This window comes from Vipera berus, assembly GCF_964194415.1.
Source record: "Vipera berus genome assembly, chromosome: 2".
NCBI classification, from domain to species: Eukaryota; Metazoa; Chordata; class Lepidosauria; order Squamata; family Viperidae; genus Vipera; species Vipera berus.
Genome location: NC_138203.1, coordinates 129,147,222 through 129,171,818, shown reverse-complemented (window position 1 = coordinate 129,171,818; position 24,597 = coordinate 129,147,222). Strand labels below are relative to the sequence as shown.

General features: G+C 42.8%; 1 protein-coding gene across 4 annotated transcripts in view; it reads right to left on the bottom strand.

Moving 5' to 3' along the window:
- Window positions 1-2,382: 2,382 nt before the first annotated feature.
- The window catches only part of RAPGEF3 (Rap guanine nucleotide exchange factor 3), a 74,210-nt gene continuing 51,995 nt past the window's right edge, over window positions 2,383-24,597 (bottom strand). For 3 of the 4 annotated variants that reach the window (XM_081317629.1, XM_081317631.1, XM_081317628.1), the window contains exons 17-28: window positions 22,670-22,751; window positions 22,308-22,454; window positions 19,351-19,448; window positions 17,870-17,995; window positions 16,598-16,779; window positions 15,940-16,030; window positions 12,984-13,034; window positions 10,861-10,948; window positions 8,852-8,916; window positions 8,297-8,351; window positions 7,248-7,319; window positions 2,383-6,451 (exon numbers count right to left, since the gene is read on the bottom strand). In XM_081317629.1, coding sequence (XP_081173755.1) covers window positions 6,333-6,451; window positions 7,248-7,319; window positions 8,297-8,351; window positions 8,852-8,916; window positions 10,861-10,948; window positions 12,984-13,034; window positions 15,940-16,030; window positions 16,598-16,779; window positions 17,870-17,995; window positions 19,351-19,448; window positions 22,308-22,454; window positions 22,670-22,751 — 1,176 coding nt within the window. In that variant the 3' untranslated portion in view covers window positions 2,383-6,332. Of the gene's footprint in view, window positions 6,452-7,008; window positions 7,320-8,296; window positions 8,352-8,851; window positions 8,917-10,860; window positions 10,949-12,983; window positions 13,035-15,939; window positions 16,031-16,597; window positions 16,780-17,869; window positions 17,996-19,350; window positions 19,449-22,307; window positions 22,455-22,669; window positions 22,752-24,597 lie in introns of those variants that run through there. The other variant, XM_081317630.1, reaches the window with a different exon arrangement.

The window sequence follows — 24,597 nt, the reverse complement described above, 5'->3', positions numbered from 1 at the left end:
AAGGGAGAGGTTTCCAAGCTGAGCCAAGCTGGCTCAGGAATTCTGGGAGTTGAGGTCCACGAGTCATAAAAGAGCCAAGGTTGCCTACCCCTGGACTAGTCAAACTCTGGGCACCCACAGAAAGCTACGGGCCCTGTCATCAGAAAGTCACTCGTCCATTTTTATCTCCAACTGATTTCTTTCCACTAGTATTTTATCCAGCTCTTAAGTGGAGAGAAGGCTTCCATTACCCTTTGGGTCCTGAGCAAATTCAAATAGTTCTGTCAGTGAGCCTTCTGCATCCTTTGTCATCTCTTGAAAACAGTGATGAGCTGGTGATGGCATTGTTTAATTAATGGCAAATCAGACACAAGAAGATCATGCATGCTCCAAAAATGATTCAGGAGAAAGGTTTTGGCATGTACATCTTTAAAACAGGAAGCCTGGGGGGGGGAATGGTATGGCGTGCTTGACCCTGTGCTTTCTAAAGCTTGATCTTCGGAATCACTTTGAAGCAAAACCTTAGTAACCAATGACCTGAATCAGAAATAAAAGGGGCTGAATTCAGCTATGGAATCTAGTCATGGTACTGCAAGGATTTCCTAGATGCAAAGTAGCCCAACTCAGCATCTACTGTATGAGTAAATTATAAATACAAATCATTCCCCACAGGTATGTTGGCTGTTTTGTCAGAAGTCTTACCTCATCTGTCTCATTTATCAACTTGTAATTGTGCTGAAGGGTTGGAAGTAATCACATCTTTCTTCTGTGCAACTGCCAGCAGTGAATCTGCTCCAACTTTAATTGCCAGTTTCCATAGAGCAAGTGTAATAGAGACAGTCCTCAATTTATAACCATCTATTTAGTGGCTATTCAAAATTATGGTGCTGAAAAAAGTGCCTTACAAACTGCTCCTTATACTTACGACCATTGCAGCATCCCTGTAGCCCTGTGATCAAAATTCAGGCATGTATTTATGAAGTTGCAGCATCCTAAGGTCACGTGATCACCATCTGTGACTTTTCCAGCTGGCTTCTGATAAGTAAACCCAATGGGGGTAACTAGATTCACCTAACAACGGTCTGGTTTACTTAACGATTGTGGTGATTCACTTAATAAATGTGGCAAAATGGTCATAAAACTGGATGTGACTCATTTAACAATTGCATCACTTAGCAACAGAGGTTCTGGTCCCAATTGTGGTTGTTAAGTCAAGGACTACCTATATTTAAATTATAAAATAAATCTATGTCACCAATGGTGCATGACAGCATTTTGACAGCATACAAACTAAGTCCAAGAAAGCTTCTAACAACAAGTTGTTTCCATGTTAGAACTAAGAGAAATCCATACGACTTCTTCCCTTCCGGTCCCATCCCCCAAATTATGGCCTGCAACAGTTCTGTTACTTTCTCAATCTGGATGATGAATTCGTGGAGCATTTCATTCGTCAATAGAATGTATTTGCCTAAGAAGTGGATTTTAAGCTAAAACTGCATCTTGGCTGTTCTAAGTGAAGTGAATTGACCCCCAGCTACATTTAAGCTGATGCAACTGTGAAGCATGCGGAGAAATGTAGTAAATAAATAGCTGCAGAATAGGATGAGACTATCACTGTGGAAGACTGTGAAGGAATCAATTGGGTTTATCTTTGTTAAACATTTCAACATCTTTTTGAAGGCACTGTAAAATGAAGAGCCCATCATTATAAGGTTGAGTAGCTGCCTAGCTGTTAGTGCACTACGACCTTTATTTGGAAGCACTGAATAATTCAGAGGTGGTCCTGTACATAAGTTAGCTTTGGAGATAATAGGACAGAAAACAATGAACACACATTTTCTGGGGTGAGGAAGTAATCCCTGGTTCCTAGTATGTTTTATGTGCATGTGATTATTTCCCCTAAAACACACACCTTTATTATGTTTTCTCTATGCTATCCTGTTTGCAAATCATGTATGTGTAGTTCTCTAATGTGAATGTTTCTCTAAGCACATGTTGGTTAAAGAACTGCAATACAAAATACAGAGAATGAAAAATAAATTGAAGCACTCCTGTATTTTGGTTGCCATATTCGTTAAGGATTTGCAAATTCAGCTTGCATTTCCTACTGAAATTGGAAAGAAAGCAATTACTGCTGCAAAAGGCTTTGACTCTCTCTATACATTTTTTTAAAAAAAAAGGATTGAAATTAAAATATGGAAGATTAGGAAGAACCTAAAATATTTCTTCTTGCCTTTGGCTGGTCTAAAGAATCTGCAGGTCCAATTAGGTTAGAAGCTCCTACACCACCACCCAGCCCTAGATTAGCATTAGAGATACAGAAGATTCATACAAAATGATATGTTAAAGTTATATATTCAAAATGGAATAATTACAAAATCAGAATAAAAAAATAAAGGATAATATAGAAAACATATTGTTTACAAAAATCACCATGCAATAAAATCCTTGTTAGGAGAAGGGTTGTGGGCCCAATGTCCATTGGCTCACATGGAGCTGTTTTAACCTCTGGCTTGCCAAAGCTCCCCAGTTTGCCACCATCACCACCAGTACCACCTGCCTGCTCAAATTCTCTCTACCCAATATACCAATTGGCACATAGGGAACTACATGCGCTAATAGGTAGACTTGCCCAATCAAAAATCCTTTGCTTAGTCTTTTTCATTCCTTGTGTTCAATCGTATCCAATTCTCAGTGATGCAGTCTACAGCTGGTTAATCTAGAGTTGCATAACCCTATGAGAAGGTCTGGTCCCCTGAAAGTCTCTTAAGTTAACACAGAGTTCCATTATTCAAGTAGACTGTCCCACCTGAAAACCTCTTTAGCTCTTTAGCTCATTGATTGACAGAAAGTCACATTACCCTAGAGATGGATTTGCCTATCAAACACCATATCTGTCTCAGGCAAATTGAAGCACTCACTTTCTGGATGGAGAAACAGAAGTGGGCAGCCACAACTTCTTGATTCTTAACAGAATAACAGTGTTGGAAGGGATCTTGGAGGTCTTCTAGTCCAATCCCCTGCTCAGGCAGGAAACCCTATACCATTTCAGACAAATGGTTGTCCAATCTCTTCTTAAAAACTTGCAGTGTTACCAATGAAGTTTTGGAGCATTCACAACTTCTGGAGGCAGGTTGTTCCACTGATTAATTGTTCTAACTGTCAGGAAAGTTCTCCTTAGTTCTAGGTTGCTTCTCTCCTTGATTAGTTTCCATCCATTGCTTCTTGTCCTGCCTTCGGGCGCTTTGGAGAATAGCTTGATTCCCTCTTCTTTGTGGGAACCCCTGAGATACTGGAAGACTGCTATCATGTCACTCCTAGACCTTCTTTTCATTAAACTAGACATACCCAATTCCAGCAATCGTTCCTTATGATTTAGTCTCCAGTCCTCTAACCATCTTTGTTGCTCTTCTCTGCACTTTCTAGAGTCTCAACATCTTTTTTACATTGTGGTGACCAAAACTGGATGCAGTATTCCAAGTGTGGCCTTACCAAGGCATTGTAAAGTGGTATTAACACTTCACATGATCTTGATTCTATCCCTCTGTTAATGCAGCTTAACACTATGTTGGCTTTTTTGGCAGCTGCAGCACACTGCTGGCTCATATTTAAGTGATTGTCCACTAGGACTCCGGGATCCCTCTCGCAGTTACTACTATTGAGTCAGGTACCACCTATACCAGGGGTAGGGAACCTTGGCTCTTTTATGACTTGTGGTTTTCAACTCCCAGAATTCCTGAGTCTGGTTCAGGAATTCTGGTTATTGAAGTCCACAAGTCATAAAAGAAACAAGGTTCCCTACCCCTGACCTATACTATACCCATGTTCAAATCTGTCAAGATCCTTCTGTACCTTAAGCCTATCTTCAGAAGTGTTGGCTATTCTTGCCAGCTTGGTGTCATCTGCAAATTTGATGAATTCCCCATCTATCCCTCATCCAAATCATTGATGAAACAGAACCTTGTGGTAACCCACTGCATACTTCCCTCCATGTAGATGCAGTTCCATTGAGGACTACACGTTGAGTGCGGTTGGTCAGCCAGTTACAAATCCCTCTGGTGGTGATGCTGTGTAACCCACATTTTTCTATCTTATCAAGTAGTAGGTTGTGGTCAACTTTCCTCTAGTCCACTAATTTTGTCACTTTGTCAAAGAATGTAATAAGATTTGTCTGGCATGATCTGTTTTTGACAAACTCATGTTGGTTTTGGGTTATGATTTTGTTTGCTTCTAGTTGTTCGCCGATTTATTGTTTATCTTTTCCAGAATCTTCCCAGGTATTGAGGTCAGGCTGTTAGGTTTGTTGTTTCCTAGATTTTTTTATTTTTTTTTTTAAGATGGGAACTACATCAGCTCTTTTCCAGTCCTCTGGTGGTCCCCTAGTGCTCCAGGAACTTTGAAAAATATAGTTCAGTGGTTCAGATATCACATCTGCCAGTTCCTTCACAACCTTGGGGTGTAGTCCAACTGGTTCTGGTGATTTCAACTCGTCTAGGATGGACAGGTGCTCACATCATTTTCTTGCCCATTTTAACTTGTATTCATAATCTGTTTTTTTACAGTACTGTTTTTGATAGGTTGGGCTGTTTTTTCCTTTTGTGTAAAGACGGATGCAAAAAAAATGAGTTAAGAAGTTCTGCCTCCTCCTTGTTGCTTGTTGCTACCTTCTTGTCACTTTCTCCCATTAATGGACCAATTGTTTCCTTGACATTTTTCTTGTTTTACATGTTGAAAGGTTTTTTTTGTTACTTTTGTCACAAGCCTTAGTTCATTTTGAGCCTTAGCTTTCCTCACTTTGTTCTATTCTATTACTTGTGCATGCATAATATTGAATTCCAATATTGCATGATCACTCCCCCCCCCCCAAGGTTCCCCCAAGCTTCAACACTTGTATCATTTTATCTCTGTTAGTGAGAATTAACTCCAATATAGCTGATCCCCTAGTTCCCTTCTCTACATTTTGGGAGACAAAGTTGTCTGCTAGGTTTTTCAGGAGCTTGTTTAATCTTCCACTTGGTGCAGAGTTTGTCTCCCAGTTGATGTCAGAATAATTAAAGTCCCCGTTACTATCGTGATGTGCTTCCTACATACCTTAGTTAACTGACTAGCAAAAAGTTCATCTGTTTGGTTGGGTGGCCTATAGTATACACCTATGGCAATGTCATTTTCCCCCTTTTTATATTGACCCAAATGCATTCAAGTTTACAGTTTTCATCATTGTTGTGCTTTATTTCTGTAGAGATGTAGTTATTTCTTATATGTAGTGCAACTCCACCTCCTCTTTTATTTGGTCTGTTTCTTTTAAATAATTTTAATCCCCCTAGCTGTATGTTCCATTTGTGGGTTTCATCCTACCAGTTTTCCGGAAAGGCAACAATATCATAGCTGCCCTCATTTACTTGAATTTCTAATTCACCCTGTTTATTCCTCATACTCTGTGCTTTGGTGCATAGACAACTTGTAACCCTCACTCACCTCTAATCTATTTCAGCCTGCCATCTGCTTAGAAGCTCCCCATCTGGGGGTGGGAGGGCAGCTCCAGATTTTACAACCCTCTTCACCCAGCCTTGCTATTGCCTCCATGACAATATGAGGAGGGCAGGCAGGTGGATGCTTGGATTGGGTAATTCCTGCACACCTACCTGTTGCTGTGATAGAAGATGCTTGCAACTCCACATTTTTTTATGGGCAAAGCTTCCATTGGCATGAACGGCAGTTTGTACGCACTCTAAGAAGCATTCCTGTATCTCCTGCAACCTTCTGGTGCTCACATTTCTACCAAATTGCCTACTGACATTGCATACAAGAGATGTGATGTCTCACTGAAGTGAAAGCGCTAGACTAGGAGCAGAAAAATCCAGTTCTGAGTCCATCATATGCCATCAGTCCAGCTTACTTCACCAGTAAGGAAAAACTTGAAGTGGGAAATGCTGTGTACTCTGCTTGAGCTCGGGGAGGAAAGCAAGATATAAATTTAATGAATAAATAAATACATCAGTATGTTCTGCTCGTTAGTTCAATCAACTCAAATGGAGGGGGGAAGGAAATGGCTCAATTCAAATGTTTTAAAGAATCTTATTTGAACCTGGCAGAAGAGAGGAAACTCCAAGTCAGAAAATAACAATTCATCAGGAGGCAGGTGGTACATCATTCCTTAGGCTCTGCAGCGATGTCACCTATTTTTCAATTATCAGGACAGATCAAATGTGCCACCAGAATAGGAGGAACTTTCTCATCTGCTCCGAGATCTTCCTCTGGCCAAATGTGAGGAGAGTTGGCCTAACCCACAAGAAGGTGCCTTCCCAAACAGTCCTCGTCACGCTTTATGTCCTTGCTTGGGCAACCTTCCAGCATCAAGATTCAAGGTCTCGTGACAGCCGCAAAAGTTCCTTCTGTCTGTCAATCACTCTCAGAGGCTGGATATGAGCCCAGGTTGCAGCTGGACTTCGAGTGCTGAAGGACTGTTCTGAGCCTGAAAGGAAACAAACCAGGAAGTCTATCATCCACAATAGTACTGAAAGAGGCAGAAAGACTAGAGCACCACTAAGTAAAGGATCAGTTTCCTAGCTATATTGAGCAAGAGAGTTGTTAAATAGGCAGAATATTTCTTTTGTTGGCTTCTAAGACAGATGTGGCCAGTGATGTAACAAAGTCTCCTGAAAAACGGCGACCAGCTTTGTTGGCCTTCTGGGGGATAGGTGTAAGAGACAATGGTTATTTTAGAGCAAAGGAGTGCATTAAGACCCAACTATTTTACTTTTTCCAACGCTCCAATACTCCACCTCTTCACAAACACATATGCTGCTGAAAGTTTGTCATCAACTTTTGGCAGAAGACACCTGTGGCTGGGGTGGAGGTGGGCTATTTTTATGGCCCGTAGACGAGGGGTTGCTTATCCCTCGCTGCAGCCTAAACAGCAGTGGATTTTCAAGATTTAGGAGGTTTATCCATTTCCACGGACTTGTAGATTCCAGGGGCTGAATCCAGATCCTTTTGCACACAGACTCAGAACTCTGACATGGAATTATAGTTATTTCCAAGGAATTTTTCATGAAAACCTCTTGTTAGGACATTGTCCTTATGAAACAACTGTTGTTATATTTGCATTGGGCAGGGTGGGGGGAGAAAATACCAATGCACACTTTTGAAAAGGAGAGCAATATAAATCATGCAAAGATTTGACGGTTCCAAACAAAAAACCTACAGTTAAACGCATGGACAGGAGACACACACACACACACACACCCTTCCCCAATTCACTTGCTTACAGGTTGAGGTGCGCATTGCCCGAGCTTCTTCCAAGAGGTGTTGGGGACGACTCCGCAAGGGGGAGAGGGGAACTGAAGAAAGGGAGAAGAGGAAAAGTAAAAAAAAGAAAAAGAAAAAGGGAAGTCAGAGGTTCACAGAGTGGGGATGCGTTATTTCCTAGCCAGCTGCTGCCAACTTCTGCTCTTTGTCATCTGCAAAGACATTTTTCTATGTTCCTGAACATTCCAGCTCTAACAGAAATGGCTATTTGTCAGAATCCATTTATATCACATTTCATAAATGTATAGGTAGAACAATGTGCTTATTCTGGGGATTCTGCCATCTCTCCGAAGGGGGGGGAGAGGATAGACTTTAGGCGATCTTCAAACAACAGGGAACATTTGAACTGGGGGAGGGAGGGGGAGAGACAGATCTGGATCGCATCTTCATTTACAACTAAAAAGAAAAGCAATAACCATAAAACCAAGGAGAGTTCCCTTTCCCATGGAAGGGCCTGACACCTAAGCAAATGATGAGAGCCTGACCAAATGGATGAGGGGAGGGGCTGAAATGGGAATGCTTTATATAGGATTGAAATGTAACTTTGTTAGATTCCGTCTTGTATTGCCACAATCGATTCCATCCTAGTAAACATTTTCCTTTTGGACTAAACTTGCATCCAAGAGTTCTTATTTCCTAAGATGCGAATTGAGGTGGGTCCTGACACTATTATTATAATGCAAGCATCCTTGTAAAACATCCAGCCAGGAAAGCTATTTCTCTCTTGATGCATCTCTCTCACCTTCTGTTTCAGATCACCTGTAAATCTTCCCTTTTCAACTGTATGACTTTCTTAGGAATGGGGTGAGCTAAATTTTTAATTTTTACTGGAATTAAAAATAGATGAAACATTAACATTTCAAAAATGGTTGAAAACTGCTTTGTACACTAAAAGGGGTGGAGAAAATCAATGTATTTCATCAGGAAACTGTATTTGTGCAAGAATCCTGTGTGGCAACCATTCTAGACTGCAGTGTGTAGGCTGATCTCGGCAGACTTCTATACTCACGGTTGGGATGACTCCGACAGTGATGTACAAGGTGAACAGCTTTGGCCATCATGCGCTGTACAGGATAGATATGGGCTTGTGTTAAGTTATTCACTTGTTTTCTCTCTATTTTCTCTAATCGAGTTATTGGTAGACTGAAAAACCAACTAACACAGCATGCATGCTGAAGATGCCCCGACATGCAGTCAAAATAGCACTAGCAATAGCACTTTGACTTATATACTGCTACACAGTGCTTTACAAGCTCTCTCTAAACAGTTTACAGAGTCAGCCTATTGCTCCCCCAACAATCTGGGTCCTCATTTTACCGAGCTCGGAAGGATGGAAGGCTGAGTCAACCTTGAGCCTTTCAGAATCAAACTGTTGGCAGTTGGCAGAATCAGCCTGCAATACAGCATTCTAAGCACTGCGCCACCAACTTCTTTCTCAGAACACCAGAGTAGTTTTTTCCAGCTAGTGAATTTTTTTCCCCCAAAATGAAATGTCCTATTTCATTCACAAAACAGGACAGCGGCCAGTCTACTTCAATTTTCCCTGCCCCATATTTCTACTCACCAGCTTCTCAAAGTTGACAAGGTTCTCCACCAAGGTACGGTTGCCCTCATGAATGAAGGTCATATCTGCAAAGTGAATGCAAGTACCTCATCATTTGTTGCCAAAACAAAAATGGAGACCATCTATCTTTTGTAATTCTCAGACAGGCTTGAAAACTTTTGAATAAGGAACCTTTTGTTCCTCAAGCTTCACTTTCGGTAAATTCTTAAATATGTACATCAGGGGTGTCAAACTCAACTTCATTGAGGGCCGCATCAGCATTGCGGTTGCCCTCAGGAGGCCGGGTGGGCGTGGCCTACTGGGTGGGCGTGGCTAGAGTGCGTATGGCCTACTGGGTGGGCGTGGCCAGCTCTACATCGTTGGCATCAAGGGTGCCTATGGGGGCCTGGGCAGGAGTGGGACAGATCTGAGGGTCTCTGGCAGAAGGAGGGTCTCTGGGCCAGGGCCAAGGCGGTGGGGGCCGTTCCCTCACTGTTTCCAGGATGGCTTCGCGGGCCGCATGAAACCACTTCGCGGGCCACATCTGGCCCCCGGGCCTTGTGTTTGACATGTCTGATGTACATAGACAAAAAAAGTAGAATTAATTTGCCAGCTGCTTCTTTGGTTTCAGTGTAGTTGCCTTACATTTCATGTTTTAGAACAGGGGTGTCAAACTCAATTTCACTGAGGGCCGCATGAGCATTGCAGTTGCCCTTGGCGGGCCAGGTGGGTGTGGCCTACTGGGTGGGCGTGGCCAGCTCTACATCATTCACATCAAAGGTGCCTGGGGGCCTTCCTTCCTAGAACAGAGTGGTAGGAAAATATTTGAGATGAGGGAGGGAGAAAAACAGGCAAGAAACGCAGCTGGGGAAGTGTCATCCTTCGTGAGGAATGAAGAAATGCATCATCGCCTGGAAGTGACCAGCACATGACTCTCGCCTACTTCACATATCCGGCTTGGTATGCTCTGGTGGAGGGGATGCCATGAGCAGCATGAGAGTCGATGTTACCTGCACAATGCTGCCCAGCCCCCAGCCTGCCCGGTTTTGGCAGACAGCGGGGGGCTGTCCTCACAGTGCCGAGAGGCTGAGCCGGGTGGCATGAATCTGAAGAGAAGCGCAACGCTGCCCAGGCCCTAGCCTGCCCAAAGTAGGCAGGGCCATGTGCTGGCCACTTCCAGGCGATGGTGCATTTCTTCATTCCTCACAAAGGGTGATACCTCCCCAGCATGCACCCAGGGGGCAGTGCCGACGCAGCATGGGCCGGTCCCTCACTGTTTCCAGCTGGCCTTGTGGAGCTAAGACTGAATGTATTTCAGCATAGATGACCACCATGAAATTGTACATTGGCTTCTGGCTGGCCTGGGCCGGGGGGCCGTTCCCTCACCGTTTCCAGGATGGCTTCACGGGCCACATGAAACCACTTTGCGGGCCGCATCTGGCCCCCGGGCCTTGTGTTTGACATGTCTGTTTTAGAACCTCTGAACTAGCTATGTGTCAGAATCCATTTATATCATATTCATAAATGTATGTTTAAAACATTATTCCATGGATTCTGCCATCTCCCGAGGAGGAGGGAACGAATGTGTATTGAGCCTGTATTAGGCATTTCAAAGGAAAAGAGAAGCCTTTTGAACTGGGGAAAAAAGGGGGGGTTATGGTAGGAGCATCTGGCTTGTGTCACGGAAGAGAGCAATAAACATAAAAGGTGCTAAGTTCCTTTTTCCCACGAGAGGGATGATACGAGGTAAATGATGGGGGACTGACCAAATGGGGTTAAGGGGGGGTTGAACCGGGAACTCTTTATAAAGGTTTAGTTTGTAGAACAATATTAAGTCCTGTCTTGTATTCCTACAACCAAGCATGTCATAGTAAAGATTCCTTTTGGACTAAGATTTGGCTCCAAGTGTTTTGTCTTCCTAAGACGTGGTTTGGGGTGGGTCCTGACACTATGGTTATTTTGAGGCTTTACTTGTCAGTTACTTAAAACTGCACCTGTGTATATATTCAATAGGATTCCTTCAATTATACCTTTAAGAAGGAGGGGCATAAAAGGGATCATGGGCGGAGACAGCTTAGCCACAGCCAGTCTATAAACACGGTGATTCCAAGAAGGATCCTAGAAAGAAAAAAGGATAAATCAGATGGGATGCTTGTAGTCAAACATGCTTTAGGCAGACTGTTGGCTTGTCCAAACCCATTTTTCAATTGTCTGGCTTCATCTGATGTTGAAGAATTAACAGGCCTTGGCAATCTTTTGGAGATCAATGGCCAGATTTAACTTTTGAGGGTGTAGCTGAAGGCTACAGAATATGAACAGAGCTGGGCTTGGGGAGTTATTGCTCAGTTTTGTTTTTAACTGATTCATCTACTCTTTGTTGTTGTTAGTTGCGAAGTCGTGTCCGACTCATCGCGACCCTATGGATAACGTTCCTCCAGGCCTTCCTGTCCTCTACCATCTTCTGGAGTCCATTTAAGCTCACGCCTACTGCTTCAGTGACTCCATCCAGCCACCTCATTCTCTGTCGTCCCCTTCTTCTATTACCCTCAATCTTTCCCAGCATTAGGCTCTTCTCCAGTGAGTCCTTCCTTCTCATTAGGTGGCCAAAGTATTTGAGTTTCAGCTTCAGGATCTGGCCTTCTAAAGAGCAGTCAGGGTTGATCTCCTCTAGGACTGACCGGTTTGATCGCCTTGCAGTCCAAAGGACTCGCAGGAGTCTTCTCCAGCACCATAATTCAAAGGCCTCAATTCTTTGGCGCTCAGCCTTTTTTATGGTCCAGCTTTTACTGCCATACATTGTCACCTACTCTAGGGCTTACTTTATGACATTTTCATGCATTCCCAGACTTCAGATGGTGCAACACTATAGAAAATTGTACTATCTGGTAAGAGTTGAATCTAAGGGCTGCAACAAGGGGAAATGAAGCCTTGGGCTGTCCACTGCTAGCTTCCATGCTTATGCAAAGTCCCTAAATATATATTCAGAATTATATAGTTGGAGGGGGAAAAACTAGCTAAGCCTCATTAGATCACTATGTCACAAGAAACCTCATGCTACAGTGCCAAAATCTTGCATAATTTAAATGGAGATTCAATACAACTTGGAATTTGAGTGTTGAGTGTCATAATGGCAATTATCACCAGATTTTGGACAATATTTAATAGTGAGTTGGACAGGGTGTGTGTGATGTTGAGGTCCTAAGGCAAGACTGCACAGTGGCATCCAATCTCCAGAAAAGTTTGCTAAGCTTATATAAGGGATTCTCTTCCATAATACTCAACCCCTTGGATCTTCAGAGGTCCAGAAATAGATTTTCATTCATCTACTGAATTCCTCAGCAGATTTTGAAATTAAGAGCCAAAGCAATTGAGTTCTCATTGAATCCATTCAGGGAGAGATCTAAATTTGACCAACAGAACTGAGCTCCTACCTTTGTGAGAAAGTCTATCAAGAGAAAGAGAGGAAGTTGCAGAATACTTCGGATCCTGGTCTAGGCAGATTATGTTCCATCAGGCTAGACACTGTTATCTTTTTGTGGAAGGATCCTGATAAACTGTTGAGCACCTGAGAGTCAGCATGTAAATTATTCTGACTAACATTGAAACTACTACTCTTAAGTCTGGCTGCAACTCCTAATATAAAACTGGCACAAGCCGCTCTCTCGGCACCAGTTGCCCATCTGTAAAATGGGAAATATAGTGGGGATACTATGTAAAATGAGAGAAGAAACAACATTTCTGTTAGGCATATGGTGATAGCCTACAATGTTGGGTTGAAAATATATTAACCATGATGTTGTGACTTTAAGATGTTTTGCTGTCCTGTTGGTTTACTACTGTGATAAACCTGTACAACTGTGTATTGACCTCTGGACCGGTAAGAAGACTTTGTATTTTGGATTACTCCTTGGACTGTTGCTATTGTGTATGACCTGGACTGTTTATTTTTGACCGTGCATTTTTGTTCTTACACCACCTCAAAGTAAAGTACTTTCTGCTTTCACAACTCAGTGTACTCTTGTGGTTACTGTGTGACTCTTACTGCTCTCAGTACCCTTCCTTGTCTGTGCAACTCTTTGGTAGCACAAGGAGACCTCTGCACAACAATTTCCTAACAATTTCCAAAGATAGAAAGGAACATCTCTCCACTCACCAACATCCGTTCCATAGTGCCATATAGCTTTCTTGTCTTGTGTGGAAGTTTCTGTAATATGAAGAAAAATCAGAGAGAGGCTTGTCAAGAATGGCTAATAAGTTAATGCAGAAAATTAGGGAAATCATTCAACTTGTATTTGTTCATGTAGGACTTTGCACCCGTGAAAGAGAACAGACATATCAAACCCATTGGTAGAATTTTCCTATGTATGCAGAACAACGTAAAGCTTTGTCAACTTTGGACAAAGAGGTTGGCCTAAATTGACCAAGAAAGGCCTTGCTTATTTGGCATAAATCTCATCCTGTCAAGAAAGGAAATGACTGAAAGTAAGCTCATATAATGATATAACTTCTCAACCTGAGTAATTTTTTTCCCTTTGAACTAAAAGGATGTGAATTGTCTGTGAGCCTTGGCTACCCAAGGGTGTCTCACCAATTTGTGCTCAGTAAAATTTCTAGGGAAGAAATCTGCACTGCTTCTCAAACTGAATTTCTGTTCTGTGGCAGAACATGCAAATAACCCACTTGCTGCCTGTGTGATCTGTTAGTGATCAGAATACCACATCCACGCTACGAAACATTTTTAAAAAATTCAACAAAAACTAAATCATAGAAATGAACCACAAAAATAAACAAGCAGGCGTAATCCTTCTTAAGGCTGATTTAAGGTCCATCCAGTTGAAATTTCAAAATCTGGCAATTTTCCTAGGCATTGGGAGCTAGGATGAATAATCTTCCTATGAATCTGTATGAATGTGAGCCAGGTCACTGTTAACGATGTTTGCTTTTACATTTGAATAATTTTTTTGTCTAGTTCAGAGAGGGCTGTAAACCATCCAGGCTTACAATGTAAATTAGGCAGCCATATAAATCCCCAATGTTTCAGTGTTCACACATGTTCAATGTTCTACTCTGCAAACTATTTTTTAAAGGAAAATCTCAACTTGTTTTTGCAATTTCCTTTGCTTAACACCATTTTATATGCAATTATTCACTCTACTGTGTCAACTTTGCCACAAGCAGATATGAAACAGATATCTTTCCCATATAAATACTGTTCCACAACAACTTCTGAATCAAGAATAGAAGAGGCCACAGTGCTCCAAGAGTTACCTCCCATATGGAGATGGTGCATTTCTTCCACAACCCACTTCAGAGTCATCTGTTTTCCAAATCCCCCTAAAATGCTCATTTTGGCCCATTTTGAGCCAACTTTACTTCAGCTTGGGACAGATAAATCATACAGTTGCAACAGTTTAATCCCTTCACAACGTATGACAGCCCACAAATGGACCTATTACAGGATTTGGTACGTCACAGTTTAAAAAGTTGCAGCAATACCTGATTTATCCATTGTTTTATTACATTCAACTTGCGTTGATTCACTGCATCAAATATGCAACTCTAATACACAGATGTTTTCCTGTTCTGGAATTCTATGGCTCATCACCCTCTTCCCAGCTTCTAAGAATCTAACTTCTTCTGAAAAGAATTGTCTGAGAAATGGGCGGCAAATAAATAATAAATAAATGTCAATGGGGAAAAGCCAAGATTCTCCTTTCTGGGCATTCCTTATGTATTTGAGATACTGGAAAACATGGTCTTTCATTAATTGCTTTAATTTTGCTGCTATCCTTTACTTCTTACACAATAACTGATTGTTGAGGCCTGTTAATGAATCTCCCAGAAGATCTTGTATATGCGAAAATGCTTTTCAGGCCTGCCTCTTTGATCCCAAACTCATTATTATGGCTACACATACACAGTACACATATCCTTGATCAGTCTACTCCATCAATCTGGGAACTGAGCACAGCTTCAAGAGGGACACACATGGAGCAAGCGAGACAGGAAGAAGACTCCAACCTAACCAGCCAGTTCAGCTGAATCAACCTTAGCAATCAATGCAGAGATTGCTCCAAAAGAAGGACTAGGGGGGAACATGATAGCAGTAATCCAATATTTGAGAGGCTGCCACAGGAAGGAAGGGGTTAATTTATTTTCCAAAGCACCAGAAGGCAAGACAAGAAACAGGGATGGAAACTAATCAAGGAGAGAGGCAACCTGGAATTAAGGAGAAACTTCCTAACAGTGAGGACAATTATCCAGTGGAACGGCTTGCCTTCAGAAGTTATGGTTGCTTCCTCACTGGAGGTTTTTAAGAAGAGATTGGACAGCCATTTGTCTGGAATGATATAGGGACTCCTGCTTGAGTAGGGGGCTGGACTAAAAGACCTCCAAGGTCCCTTCCAGCTCTATTCTGATTAGATAGATGTTGTAGTCAGATCATCCTCATATCCCATAAACACATACATTCAGGCTGTGATTGCTATTCTGCATTCCTTCCTTTCCTTAACCAGGACCCCATAAAAATGGTAACAGGTCTGGGAAGAGCCTTTCAAAGTGGTAAATGTGAAACTGGAAGATACAACTGTTAAGTCGTGGGCTCTTGGGTACAGGAATGACGACACGAGGCTGAGTACAGGATAACTCATATTTTATTCTTGCTGGAACTGTACTGAAACCTGGGCTGCAACCAGCCACAATATATAGTCTAGCCCAGGGGTAGGTAACCTTGGTTCTTTTATGACTCATGGACTTCAACTCCCAGAATTCCTGAGTCAGGTATGCTGACTCAGGAATTTTGGGAGTTGAAGTCCATGAGTCATAAAAGAGCCGAGGTTGCCTACCCCTGGTCTAGCCCCTAGGCAGCAGACAATGGGTTTGAATCCACTCAAGCCGCCTGGAGATAGCCAACTGCAGGACCAGAGACAGCCAGTCTGGGATGCTGGAGAGCCGTTGGCTGCTCCAGCAACACACGTGGTGTATCACCACAAGCCCAGTACATAACAACAACAAACTGCTCTCCTGAACACACGTTAATGTAGGTAAATAGTTTCAGACCAAGCATATCGATTCAACTGTTTCCCCTTCTTTGGAGAGTAGAAACGTACCTCCCAGGTCCTAGAAAGGCGACTGATAGCAGAGTGGCTCAGGCCGAACATCACAGCAAAGAAGGAATTCAGGTTCCTTTGGTCTTTTAGGCTGAAACCAAAAATGCAGAAACACCATTCAGCCAAGGAAGGAAATCCCAAACAAAATCGATTACAAATTGCAAGAGTTTCCAAAGGGAAAAACAGCAGAGGCTCCATTCCTAGAGCAACAAGTTCTCTCCCAATGGAAAGAAATATCTTTTTTTTATTATTATTATTTTCAGAGGTCTCCAAAAAGTCAATCGGGATCTCCAAGGTGAGGTTTCAATGCTCGAAGGGAGAGAGTCATCCTAATGGTTAAGAACAGCAGTAGCACAAGGCAGGGATAGACAACCTGCTTTGTACGGATGACACCTCATTCAATCCCTTCCTTGCCTTCGGTCAGGCTGGCTGATTTCCTGAATTACATGGTTTTAAATTAGAAAGCTGAAACTAGAAAGCTGATGAAGAAACCAAAAATGGAATTTGGGAGCTGATACTAAAAGGTATCTTATTCCTTAATTATTATTTTTTTTCTCGACTGATAGGCCTCAAGGAGTTCGTGAAAAGGCATTAGATCTTGTAAGCATACAGTCTGCCCACCTCTGACTCAATATTTTCGTAATTAGTAGATTCTTACTGCGCAGCCAGCTTGATGAATTTGCGCAGCAGCTGGGCTCTTTTGATAACATCAGGACAAAGGCAGAGCTCAGTGGTGATCCAGAACTGCAGCTCATTGAAACGACGCAGGAAACGCTCCACATTGGCTGTGGTTGCACTGGGAAATTTCTGTGGCCCAACCACGTAGTAAATCAACTCCACCTTAAAAAAAAAAAGCACCACAGTCAGGAAATTTCTCCCAAGCTCCAGTCCTAAGACACAAGGCCTTGCCTTAGTTCCTCTTGCAAATGAGCATACTAACGGCTAGATCTCTGCTTGCCTTGACTTTAAACACAAAGCAATAGTCAGAAATCTCAGCTCATTACCAACAATGATGGGTGAATAACTCATGGCAGGATTGGGAGCATCAGTCCTTGTAGGCAAATGGAATTAGAATTTAGAATTAGAAAACAGAATAGAATAGAATAGAATAGAATAGAATAGAATAGAATAGAATAGAGTAGAGTAGAGTAGAGTAGAGTAGAGTAGAGTAGAGTAGAGTAGAATAGAGTAGAATAGAATAGAATAGAATAGAATAGAATAGAATAGAATAGAATAGAATAGAATAGAATAGAATAGAATAGAATAGAATAGAATTAGAGTAAAGTAGCGTAGAGGAATAGAATAGAATAGAATAGAATAGAATAGAATAGAATAGAATAGAATAGAATAGAATAGAATAGAATAGAATAGAATAGAATAGAATAGAATAGAATAGAATAGAATAGAATAGAATTAGAGTAGCGTAGAGGAATAGAATAGAATAGAATAGAATAGAATAGAATAGAATAGAATAGAATAGAATAGAATAGAATAGAATAGAATAGAATAGAATAGAATAGAATAGAATAAGAGTAGAGTAGCGTAGAGGAATAGAATAGAATAGAATAGAATAGAATAGAATAGAATAGAATAGAATAGAATAGAATAGAATAGAATAGAATAGAATAGAATAGAATAGAATAGAATAGAATAGAATAGAATAGAATAGAATAGAATAGAATAGAATAGAATAGGGATGGGATGGGATCTCTTAAGAGATTCTTTGTTTGGGCTGTTAAGACCACCCCCACCAACACAGGGCAAGACACCAGAATATAAACTAACAGCACTCCTTACTAGCAATGATGACATTACCTAGTTTGGATAATGAAGGGTCTGTAAGAAAACATGCAAGCTCAAAGAGCACCAAGGACCCCTCATTTCAACCTTGAGCTACAAATATTACCCTTTATTAATAGAACTTCCTTACCTGATGGAAGCTTTTGAAGAGGTTCCAGTCATGTTCAGTGAACTGATTAGCCAGGTCCTTTGAACTAATGAAATCCAAACTTTCCCAGGAACCAATACTGGGACCAAGCTGTTCAGGGTGAGGCGCCTTTGCGAGCAAAAGGAGAAAGGCAAGCCATTTTTGCTACATACAGGCAGACAGTGCATACTGGGTCCTAGAATGGAACCTCAGGAAACGTTTGAACTCTAAGCCCAGGTCACACTAAAAGTGAAGATGTATGAATCCTACCACACCCATTGCACACAACTGTACTACAGCCTTTTAGGAGCTTTGGGTGTTTGTTTGGCATTTAGGAAAGAGGGCTGAACATCTTCAGTTCTAGATAATTCTTCTGTCACAAATCTGTAACTCCAACACCGTATGCAGAAAATCCCGAATCATTATACAGCCTCAGTTTGGAAATATCTTTTATCGGTATCTTGCTTCAAAGTGAAAGGGATGCAGAGAAAGGTCTGTGGGGTGGTTTTTTTTCATCAATAGTTAATTTAAAGTCTGATTTGGGATACTCCCTCCGTGATCTTGATATAGATTACCCCTTCTCCAATTTCATGCAACTCGGGGAAGAAATGGGTCAACTCGCCGCAACCACTCACCACAGCCGACTCGCTGAGGGACAACTCACCACAGGAAAATATCCCTGCAGGACAATTCAACAATTCCATTTAATTATTTTAAAATAATTACAAAATTATTGTAATTTTTGCCATTCACATTTCATTTGGTCCCTCCTCTGGCATCCTTTCTTTCATGGTTCTATTTCACCATTTTCTCTGATATTATTGTAACTCTTGTCCTGCGGTGAGTTGAGCATGGCATGTTGGCCACAGGGAGGTGGCTGTGGTGAGTTGGCCATAGACCCCTCATGGACTTCATTGCTTCAATTCAGCATAACATTTTTACTGGGGGGGGAGCCACTTCCTATGGTTGTAAAAGGGACGCGGTGGCTCAGTGGGTTAGGATGCTGAGCTTGTCGATCAGATGGTCGGCAGTTTGGCGGGTCGAATCCCGAGTGCCGTGTAACAGAGTGAGCGCCTGTTACTCGTCCCAGCTTCTGCCAACCTAGCAGTTCGAAAGCACGTAAAAAAAATGCAAGTAGAAAAATAGGGACCACTACGGTGGGAAGGTAACAGCGTTCCGTGCGCCTTTGGTGTCTAGTCATGCCGGCTACATGACCACAGAGACGTCCTCGGACAAGCGCTGGCTCTTCGGCTTTGAAACGGAGATAAGCACTGGCCCCTAGAGTCGGAAACAACTAGCACACATGTGCGGGGGAACCTTTACCTTTACCTTTACCTATGGTTATAAAGTTTCCTCCAGACATTTTCTATATGCCAGGGTTCACATCTTTGATAATTGTGCTGAGAGGGTGGCGGTAATGGCAAACAGGATAGGAAAAAATGTGGGAAATTTCCCGTTTGTGTGTATTTACAAGAAATACTCACCAAGTTGTGAAGCTCTTGAACACTGACAGCAAAAAGTCTCTCGTTCAAGCCCAGGGATGTAAACACACCAAAAGCTTCCACGGGCAATAGAACTTTATCTGCCAAAATCCAATTTTAGAAAGCAGGTTGAGAAATACAATTGCTTCTCAACAGGCCACGAGGAGGCAGCATATAGCAAAGCATCAATGTTGACTGATGGTTAAGTCTCTTTGCCTTCCCTCCAGCAAACCATGCTAGAGAAACCACAGCTCACTTCACTAGCTCTTACCTAGCTAGCAAATTTAGCTCTAGTTTCCAATTCAAAGAGGCCCATTTCACACTCACGAGAATAAATCTTTTTCTCCTCCAGAATCAACTACTGTAGTAGCTGGCCATACATGACATTAACTGCCATGTGGATTTGCGTTTAAAAACTAACCTAAGTAGTGGACCCTTTCGTAGGGTCTTCAAGGGCTGCATGTGAGAATGAATGACAGCTGGGATCAACATCTGCATGCATATATAAATGTAGCTCCACGTACAACTTTCTTCTCATCCCCACTAAAAGATGCATGGATAACAAATCACCTCTTCTCTGCATCAAGATATAGTTTGATTTGGTCTGCCCTTCCCCTCCTGGGGGAGCAGAATTCCATTTAAATAGAAAAAGAGCAGAAACTTTTTTTTCTTTGTGGGCTGCTTTTCTCATTGAGATGGCTTGCTTCACTGCTGGACTAACAGCTGTTTGGCAGACTGTCAGGAGCCAAACTGTGCTGGGGAAGAGAAGGGGGGGTCATGCCCTTCCCAGCATAAACATGGAAAAGGAAGTGTGAAGACAGGGAAATGAAGGAAGGGTGAGGAGTGACCAGCCTGGCCCCCCAGGGCAGACAACCTTGGAGGTCTTCAAGAGGGGCAGTTTGCCCTTATCTGATAGATGTAGATAAATCCACATGTGGGCCTTTTTTTTTTCTTGTGTTCTGAAGGAAGCCAGACCATTTTAAGCATGAGAAGAATAGTAACAAACAACAGCTGAGCCAACATTCAACATGATAGATGAATGTTATGGATAAACAAGTTACAAACCACGCTGTAACAGTGGTAGGTAAACTTGCTCTTTCTTCCTTTAGCTCAGTGTAGGAGGAGATAGGTTACAGTAGAAAAAATCAGGATTCTGGGAGCACCTTTTCAGACTAACAAATTTTATTAAAAGCCAGAAGCTTTTAACTCCATCGGATGCATAGCATGATTAAACTGATACAGGATTTAAATTATTTTAAAATTAGAAGTGTCTTAGTGAATCAAAAAGGGACGCAGTGGCTCAGTGGGTTAGGACGCTGAGCTTGTCGATCAGAAGGTCAGCAGTTTGGCAGGTCGAATCCAGAGTGCTGCGTAGCAGAGTGAGCACCTGTTACTCGTCCCAGCTTCTGCCCACCTAGCAGTTCGAAAGCACGTAAAAATGCAAGTAGAAAAATAGGGACCACTACGGTGGGAAGGTAACAGCGTTCCGTGCGCCTTTGGCGTCTAGTCATGCCGGCCACATGACCACGGGGACGTCCTCGGACGAGCGCTGGCTCTTCGGCTTTGAAACGGAGATGAGCACCGGCCCCTGGAGTCAGAAACGACTAGCACACATGTGCGGGGGAACCTTTACCTTTACCTTTACCTTAGTGAATCAGATACTCTACTCATGTCAGCCTTGTTCTTCTCCCAATGCTTCAGGTGAGAGACGCCTGCCATTTTTTAAAATTTAAACAAGTGCCACATGGACATTCATCCATAATATGTATTCAAGCATGGCCTTCCTGATACAATTTTTTAAAATCAGAGAAATAAGTTTCCTCAGATTATAAAACTTTGCTAGAAATGTGAAAAGGAAGTCTCAGAATCATTTCATGGAAACTAACTAACCTGCACGCTCTTCTTCCCTGCCTCAAACACCTTAGCTTTAAACATGTGGGAATCCTTTCTGCTGTGGTTTTGACACTGCTGAAATACATGTATGATTGACACCAATTTGGATACGACCCTCAGTTGCTCCACGACAGTGTTGCCATAGTGGAGCCACTTGTCACTGCATAAGGCAGGAACATCCGTCCCCCCCCCAAAATTGCTACCCCTGATAGGATTTATGTGCCATTAAGTCATTGTCAACTCTTACTGCCCATATACAGTACGTACATTTTCTCCATGATGATCTGTCCCCAGCCTTGTCTCTCAGGTCTTCCAGTGGTGTGCTCATTGCCGTTGCTATCCCTACCCATTATCCCAAACATGCTCTTTCACGAGGCAACTGGACTTTCTTGTTTTTCTTTGAAGAGGTTTCCCTTCTCATCCCAGAAGCTTCTTCAGCTCTAACTGGATGGTGGAGCTGAAGAAGCTTCTTGGATGAGAAGCAAAACATCTTCAAAGAAAAACGAGAAAGTCCAATTGTCTCGTGAAAAAAAAAGCATCTTTGGGATAACTGTGACCTGGATGACTGGGAATCTCCACAGACACCCCTACCCATTGTTTAAAAACTCTAATAATGTCTCTGGAGCCAAAGTGAGGGAGCTCATTCCACTGAGGACTTGATAACACTATGGTGGGAACCATCAGCAGCTCCTGCTAACTACACCATCTGCTGCCACTACTCTTTGCCTCAAGATAGACTACACCAAGGAGCAACAGGGTAGGGAAATTTCCTTCCATTGACTCATGCTACTGATAAATTCTTGAGGATGTTAATTTCCAATGACAGACCTGCATGGACTAAGAACATTTAAACGACTTTCAGATAGCCAACAGCTGTAAATTGTTACGGGTTTTTTTTTGTGTGTGTGTGTCCTTGGAATGGGGTTTTTCCAGATGGGTCGTGTGTAGCCCTGGGATGAAGGAACTCCTATTTACATGACTGGCATCTCCATGTAACTCCTGCAAAGCTAGCATGGCTTCATTATCTTCCCAAGGAAACAGCACCTCAAAGGTTACAGAGGGCTCACCTCCTGCTGAATTAACCTTGACCAGGATCCAGTCTTTGTTCCAGTCCTGACAGTCTGCTAATGATGCAAGGACTTCCTGAACTGAGGCATTCACCTGTAACAGTCTGGTAAGGCAGGAATAGTTGGGCCTGTATATGTCATATGAAACTAGAGAGGGAGATGAAAAGGAAAGAGTGTTAGCACAGAAGCTATTCCTTAGATAGAGGATATAGCAGAACCCATCAAGCGAATCAAAACCTTGCCATCATCTCATGGAGCCAAGCTCCCATATCTTGGCACAGTAACAATTGTTCTGGTTACACAATGGAAAATCAGTGTCAAAGCAGACCAGTTTGAAACCTAAGCAGGGAAATCATGATGACCTTTGTCCTTGATTCCCACGGTGTAACTGTTGTTCAGAAAAGTTTCTTCTTGGATGGCAAACCGGTTCCCAACATTCCTGACCTGGGAACGAAAAAGGGGGAAGACACAGGGGGGGAAAAAATCTTACCATGCAGGAAATCATAGCACAATACAAGTGGATGCTTATGGCTAATACGCACTAAAATTTAACAGGAAAGTCCTTTCCCCATACCACACACATCAGTCCCTTAAAGATACTTAATGCAAATGTGGGTGTCCAAAAATACAGGTAGTCCTTGACTGGCAACCACAACTGAGCTGAACATTTCTGTCGCTAAGCCATCATAACTTCAGTCACTAAACGAACTGTTATAAGTTAAGGACTACTGGTACTCCTTTCTTTCTCTCCCAATCTTTCCCTTATCTAGATGTATGAAGAAAATTCAGGTTTTTTTCCAAGAAATGCTTTCAAGTCATAGGCTAGCAAATACATACATTCTGTTCGATGAAAATAATAGAAATGAGAGTGAAGGTCCATAAACCAGGATTTACAGTGGCTAGGAGTAAAGTTCTTATTCTCTCTCTCTTCTCTTTAATTAGCAAGATAAAATGTGCTTTGAAAATTTAGCACACACATCCCTGTACCGGGATTAAGCCATGTAATTCAGCTTACAGAATTTAGCTTCTCGTCAGAAACCCTTGGGACAGATGTTGGGAGAGAAAATGTTGAGTTGCCTCTGCATCAGTGATGGGATTCAGCCGGTTCGCACCACTTCGGCAGAACCGGTAGCTAATTTTTTTTGTTGCCCAGGCCCAGAATGGACTTCTGGAGGCGGCATCCACGCAGAGAACCGGTTGTTCTCATATTTGAATCCCACCACTGCTCTGCGTGTCTCATTTTCTCTAGAAAAGAAAATGAGATGAATCTATCCTGGTTCCCTTTGCCTGCAGCACTCTGTCATAAGGTGTGAAGATGAAGGGAGAGGAAGGAAGCAAGACCCTGTATAATGGAAGCATTTTGTTGTGATTCAGGGTCAGCCTGTGGGTTCGGCAGCTGGGTCGGATGACTCGGATGACTCAGACGAGGGGGAGGAGGGGGGTGTTGAAGAAGAACTTGCTGATGATGGCTTGGAGGCTCCGCAGAGCCCCCAGCCAGGCCCCTCTTACTTGGTGGAGACCCAGCTGTGTGAGCCCAACAGTGTGGATGAAGATGACCCACAGCTGGCCCTGTTCAAGGACGCCCGACGCAGGAGGCAGTCAAGTAGGAGCAAGCAGAGAAAGGCTGTGGGACTTCTCGGAAGGAGGCAAAGAGAGGCCATGCCCTGAACTCTTATAAAGGGAGTGTTTGGGGGAGGGCTGGTTTGCTGAAAGCAACCGCTCCGTTAGAGGATCAAAGCTCCGGTATCTTGTTTCATGTTTTGTTGTTTGTTTGTGTAATAAATTTGGCAGACGTATTCCAGCCTCTGCCGTTTGTACAGGGGTTGCCTTTCTGCAAGGCCGGTAGCAGGCTGGTACAGAACACATTTAAAGCAGGGGTGTCAAACTCAATTTCATTGAGGGCCGCATCAGCACTGTGGTTGCCCTCAGGGGGCTGGGTGGGTGTGGCCTGGGTGGGCGTGGCCTACTGGGTGGGCGTGGCTAGAGTGTGTATGGCCTACTGGGTGGGCATGGCCAGCTCTACATCGTTCGCATCAAGGGTGCCTATGGGGGCCTGGGCAGCAGTGGGACAGATCTGAGGGTCTCTGGCAGGAGGAGGGTCTCTGGGCCAGGGCCAAGGCAGTGGGGGCCGTTCCCTCACTGTTTCCAGGATGGCTTCACGGGCCACATGAAAACACTTCACGGGCCAGATCCGGCCCCCAGGCCTTGTGTTTGACATGTCTGATTTAAAGGAAAAAGATGCCACGACGAAAAGATGGGTTTTGTGCCATAAAATGAAAAGGAAAGCATG